This window comes from Otolemur garnettii, unplaced genomic scaffold (assembly GCF_000181295.1).
Source record: "Otolemur garnettii isolate 467f Iridium unplaced genomic scaffold, OtoGar3 scaffold00179, whole genome shotgun sequence".
NCBI classification, from domain to species: domain Eukaryota; kingdom Metazoa; phylum Chordata; class Mammalia; order Primates; family Galagidae; genus Otolemur; species Otolemur garnettii.
Window position 1 is genome coordinate 2341028 of NW_003852574.1, and position 6539 is coordinate 2347566.

The 6539-nt window shown below is 40.1% G+C and overlaps 1 protein-coding gene across 1 annotated transcript in view; it reads left to right on the plus strand.

Annotated features, from left to right (window-relative positions):
* Positions 1 to 6539, plus strand: part of RBM6 (RNA binding motif protein 6) — a 139902-nt gene that overhangs the window by 62082 nt on the left and 71281 nt on the right. Inside the window, exon 6 of the mRNA XM_023519520.1 lies at positions 3270 to 3343. Coding sequence (XP_023375288.1) covers positions 3270 to 3343 — 74 coding nt within the window. The remainder of the gene's footprint in view (positions 1 to 3269; positions 3344 to 6539) is intronic.

Here is a 6539-nt window from a genome sequence, read left to right on the forward strand (position 1 = left end):
GGTGAAAGGCTATACAGAATAGCAGTTAATAATACTGATTTGAATCTGGACTGCCTGGGTTTAAAGCTCAGTTTTGGTACTTTGTTCATTTGAGCAAATTATTTATCCTTTCTTTGCTTTATTTCCCCTTGCGTAAAATGTAGTTGATAATATTTACCTCATAAGGTAGTTTTGTGAGGATTAAATCAATGTATGTGAAGTGCTTTGAATAGAGCCTTGTACCAGCCAACAGGTTCTGTGTTAAATCAGTATTGGTGGCACCCGTTGCTCAGGGCTAGGGCACTGGCCACATACACCAAGGCTGGAGGGTTCCGACTTGGCCCGGGCCAGCTAAAACAATGACAACTGCAACAAAAAAAGCAGCTGTGCATTATGGCAGGCACCTGTAGTCCCAGCTACTTGGGAGACTGAGGCAAAAGAATTGCTTAAGTCCAAGAGTTTGAGGTTGCTATGAGCTGTGACACCATGGCACTCTACCCAGGGTTGAGTTAAAAAAAAAAAAAAAAACTTAGTATCATTGTTTATTTTGGCAGTTGCTGGAATTCTTTATGGTTTAAATGTGAGTCTTAAACAAAATCCCTGGGTTTAAGCTTGGGTACTTAAAAAAGTTTTTTTTTGAGTGTTGGTATAGGCTGGGCTCAGTGGCTCATGCCTGTAATCCTAGCACTCTGGGAGGCCTAGGCGGGTGGATGGTTTGAGCTCACAAGTTTGAGACCAGTTTGAGCAAAAGTGAGACCCTGTCTCTACTAAAAGTAGAAAAACTGAGGCAAGGCTCGATGCCTGTGGCTCAAGCGGCTAAGGCGCCAGCCATATACACCTGAGCTGGCGGGTTCGAATCCAGCCGGGGCCTGCCAAACAACAATGACAGCTTCAACCAAAATAGCCAGGCGTGTGGCAGGCGCCTGTAGTCCCAGCTACCTGGTAGGCAGAGACAGGAGACTTGCTTGAGCCCAGGAGTTGGAGGTTGCCGTGAGCTGTGTTGCTACAGCACTCTACCCAGGGCGACAGCTTGAGACTCTCTCAAAAAAAAAAAAAAAAAAAGTGTTAGTATAGTTAAGCCTTAAATTTCTATTCTTTTTTGATAGCTAAAGTTTCAGGCAGAAGAAATTGAGTATTGGGCTTGTGAATATTACATTAAATCTGAAGTACATTGTTAATATGTAATATTAACAGGGTTGATGTATAGAGATGCTATTAGATACTCATAATGTATCCTATTCACTGTATCTTTCCCTTCCCAGTGACTTTACTATCATTTTCTATTTGTTCTTTAGAAAAGTATGAACATTGTTATGAATCTTTTCTCTTTCTCTGTGTACAGATTGTGTGCTTCTCTAGTCTACAGTGGTCACTGCTTTAAGCACAGAAAGAAAATTTAGGTCTTTGACAATTTGATGTTAGTTCCCCATGTTTTTCATCTTGGCAGCTGGGCACTCTTTTGATAAGTTCTGTAGAGGAAATTAGCACACGTGAGAATACATCTGCTTGTTCCATGGCTGACTCTTTCTGATTGGTGACATGCATTTGAGTGTTTGCAGTAGATATTTTGTGCTAACGGATATCTTAGTACCTTCTGCTATTGTTTCTCAAGAATATTCAGAGTCCTTTAGAAAATGAAGAATGTTTTATGTATCAGGTATTTACTGAGTTTAATTAAAAAGTCCACTGGAAAGGAATTAAGTAACAAAATTATTTACATTGTTAATAGGATATGTACAAATATGCTGTTTCTTTAAAGTGCTTTTATTTCTTCAAAGAGTTACTAAGCAGACAAGACATTTTGTGGTAAGTTTAAGCAGTTTAGAGGGGTTAGTTTTAATTCATATTGGTCAAAGCTGTGATATTAGGATAGAAAATGAGTCTAAGGTGGCACTGAGGTTTCTAGTAGCTTTTGTTTCTTCCTGATCATTTTCTAAATCTCAAAGCAAGGATCAGCTTATACCATTGTAACATTTCATAGTGAACTTAGAATATTTAATAAATCTAAAATCAAAGTTTATATATAATAAACATTTTAGGACATTCGTTCCAGTGACAAGGAATCTAACTCATTTTATCTAAATTTGTTGTGTTTTTACAGTTACATTTTCTATTGCTCTAATTTTTTTGACCTTTGATACCTTGATTCAGTGATGATACCATTTTCCTATTGTTATATGTGTATACTTTCTGCTCAGAATTATCATAGGTTTTGTATTGTTTGTCTTCCCTTTTTTCCTCATCTGAATAAATCACGTCTTTTTCTTGCTGTTTCATCTATACAGCATCACTTCTAGAGATGAGCTTCTTTATCCTATAAGGCAGTGGAAGAAGCATGGAAGACACTTGTGGAGTATTGCATCGACAAGTGTATTTTTGTTGTCACATGGTGGCAGTATCAGGGAAATTATAGGATGGGTTAAGATGAGATTTCAGCAGCCTATAAATCCCATGACTGCCCATGGGTCATGAGAGCTTCAGGCCTATGCTACAAGTGATACTTGTTCAGGAGTAAAGTGATGAGTATTTTATAACTTTAATGGTATGTACAGTTCTTAAACATGTACTGATTGCTAACAACTGCTATCTTTTCCTCAGCCTACCCGACTACCTGTCTTTGTGCATAAGCATAATTTTGTACCCAGCTATTTGTACTTATTTATGCTTTTACACCTTCTTCCTTTTATAAAGATTTTAGCTGGTTTATGACTTGAGTTGAAACAAGGAAAAAAAGAGGAGACCTGAAACGGTCTATCCCCTGCCTACCAGAAGCTTCCTGTGGTATCCAAACAGAATAGTTGCCTCAGTCTATCAGCACTTCTGTCTTTGACGGTGGTTTCTACTTAAAAAGTGGTGACTATTAGCATAGCCTTGGGATGATTGCTTTTCCTTCTCTTAGGGTACATTTTGCAGATACTTTCTTGTTCTTGTTGACTTTGATTTTCCAGAAGATTCAGCCTGTGGTTAAAATGTTTCGGATCCCATATGAACTTTCTAGGGGATTACCCAATTCTGGGGGCACCCTTGGCAGATCACCATACTAAAGAGGGCAAAGGTTCTTGGTTAATAGAAAATGCCACTTTGAAATGATTCTCAAAGTCTAGGAACATCCAGACTTTCCTTCAATACTTTTTCCCTATTTAGGCTTGCAACTTTGCCTAGTGTAGAGGAGGGAGGGCCTACCTGGGAGGGTTGTGTTTAAGGGGTTCAGAAACAGGGGATTTAAGTGTGTCTTTTGTGTTTGCAAGACACTAACACCACTCCCGTCTGTATTTAAATGCTGTCCCCAGGTTACGACTATGGCTATGTCTGCGTGGAGTTTTCACTCTTGGAAGATGCCATCGGATGCATGGAGGCCAACCAGGTTGCTTTATACTTCGGTCAAATGATACTGGAAGGATATATTTATTTATGTATGGGGAGGGAGGGTTTCAAATGATTTCACTTTGGAAAGGTACAAGAAATCTACCTTTGGTACCACGCTCCAACCAATAAGCAGTAGTGAGGGAAAACTTTTAAAAGATTGGGAAACTTTCCCTAAAGGAGTTAATGGACACAGAGTGTATTTTAAAAGCTGGAACCCAATTGCATTTGGATTAAATTCCAAAGGATATAGTAAAGAAAGACAGGTCTAGAGTGTTTCTTTTGGATTTTGACTGAGATGGGGAATCCTGATGCAGTGAATGATCCTTGATTGTCTGTGATCCCAGGGATCTGCTTGGCACAGGAATTCTAGGTCATAGTTACATCCAGACCTAGGGTGAAGACCACCAATGGCAACAACTGTGGCACTCAGGTCCTGATTGCATAGGCTTCTTTTGAAAGAGGGCTATTAGGGAGGACAGCGGAGTCAATTGTTTGTATCTGTTGCATTCATCATTGTTCTTTGCCAGTTTGAATTGAAATCTCAATTTCTTGGCTGCATATAGTCAGAGCTGGTGACTCTGAATCTTACCTTATATTTGAACCATCTGGAGTTCTTCAGTTTGCCACCTAGAATTGTCATGTTCTTTAATTGAAGCCTGCCTGGTAGTCTGGGGAGAATTTACTAAATTGGTAGACTCTTTGATGTCATGGTGTTTCCTTGGGAGAAGTAGTTTTCTTTCAGTTGTCTTAGTTCTTCCATCTGAAAAATGGGAAAAAGAAGTTTAGGGAAATAGTTTGATTTTTATGTACCCACTTCCTATACTTAATAGTGTGAAATGCAGTGAGCCTAGAATCTTACATGAAGGCTCTGCCAGAGAAAAGTAGTTAATACATGAGAACTCTTCTTCTTTTGTAGCCCTTTTATTACAGCTGTTTTCTACTCAGCATGGCTCATTACACTTAATGTTTCCCTTCTTTGGCCATTCTCTCTCCCCTTAGGTTTTGGAGAGGACATAGGTGCTTTGGGAGCAAGCACTAATTAGAGAAAACTTTTTTTTCTTTGAGACAGTGTCTCACTCTGTTGCCCAGGCTAGTGTGCTGTGGTATCAGCCTAGCTCACAGCAACCTCAAACTCTTGGGATCACTCAAGTGATCTTCCTACCTCTGTTTCCCGAGTAGCTGGGACTACAGGTGCCTACCATACCACCTGGTTAATTTTTTTTTTTCTTTCTTTCTTTCTTTATTTTTGAGTCAGAGTCTCACTTTGTTGCCCTTGGTAGAGTGCTGTAGCATCATAGCTCACAGCAACCTCAAATTCTTGGTCTTAAGTGATTCTCTTGCCTCAGCTTCCCATGTAGCTGGGACTACAGGTGTCCACCACAACGCCTGGCTAGAAGCAGTAGTGTTTTGATAGGTGGACTGTCCTTATGCATAGGGTACCACGTATTGCTGTGTTCAGGAATACAATTAAGAGATAGCTTGTATCTTCCAGGACCTTATAATCTCACACTAAGAACCGAGAGAGCTAGACACAATGGCATATGCCTATAGTTCAGCTACTCAGGAGGCCAAGGTAGGAGAATTACTTCAGTCCAGGAGTTCTGAGCTATTGTGTGCTATGCTGATTAGGTGTCTGCCCTAAGTTTGGCATCAGTATGGTCTCTCTAGGAGCAGGGGACCACCAGGTTGCCTAAGGAGGGTTCAACTGGTGGTACAGGCCAGAAATGGAGCAGATCAGAACTCCTGTGCTGATCAGTAGTGGGATCATACCTGTGAATAGCCACTGCATTCCAGCCTGGGCAATGTAGCAAGAAAGAAAAACAGATTTTTATTCTTATTCTAGTCCTAAGTGCTGATACTGCCACACAACAGAATCTTCTTGTGCCGAACCACATAAACTTCATGATCAGATCAGCATTCTTTACCACAATTCAGGGTGTATGCAAATAATTTTGGTGGGAAAAATTTTGAGAATCAGATTGTCAGAGAAATTTTGTACTTAGGTACTATAACATAAAAAAGATAAGTTCAGATTTTGGAGTCAGAGGTTATTTCCTAGCTGGGTTTCCACTGGTAAGTTTTTTAGCCTTCCTCAGCCTCAGTTCCCTCCTTTCCCAGTATCTCATCAAGCCCTCCTATGGATTAAATAGGTTCATTGAGGAGTACCAGCTGTATGCCAGAGGCAGGTATGCATCTTTTTCTTTTGGAGGGGGGGGGGGTTGTTCCATTACCCATGCCAATGCCAGGCACCTTCATGCTGAGGATGCTGCAGTGAATAAGACAGACTATGTAAGATTATTTTAATGGGAAAAGACAGAGCATAACAGATAGACAAAAGTAATACAGTACCTGACAGTCCTAAGCACAGAAAGAAAATGAAGCAGGGTATTGAGAGAATGAGTGATAGGGGCAATTTTAGATAGGGTGGTCACAATTTTCTTGAGGATTGACATTGCATTTGAGTAGTGACTCTTGGTGAATAATGTCTGCAGAACATTTAGCATAGTATTAGGCACTTGATAAGCATTTGAAATTAGGTGATTATGTCCTTCCTTCTCTCCCTTCTCCCCATGTCAAGTGATTTCCATTCATAATTTTAGGATTATGTAATCAACCTTTATTTTAGGAAAGTAAGTTTATTTTTATAACTAAAATGTATTAAAACTAAATCTTTAAGGAAGGGATATGGATTAAGCTCTTTATAACACATTAGTTAAGAATCTTAGGAAAAGTTCGGCGCCATAGCACAGTGGCTATGGTGCTAGCCACATATACTGAGGCTGGTGGGCTTGAACCCAGGACAGCTAAACAACAATGACAACTACAACAACAACAAAAAATAGCTAGGTGTTGTGGCAGGTTCCTGGAGTCCCAGCTACTTGAGAGGCTGCGGCAAGAGAATTGTTTAAGCCCAAGAGTTTGAGGTTGCTGTGAGCTGTGACACCACAGCATTCTACTAAGGGGGACAAAGTGAGAGACTCTGTCTCAAAAAAAAAAAAAAAAAGAAAGAAAGAAAAGAAAAAAGAAATAAGGTAGATGTGGCTTCTGGAGTCCCAGCTACTTGAGAGGCTGCGGCAAGAGAATTGTTTAAGCCCAAGAGTTTGAGGTTGCTGTGAGCTGTGATGCCACAGCATTCTACTAAGGGGGACATAGGGAGACTCTGTCTCAAAAAAAAAAAAAAAGGTTTAGGGAAT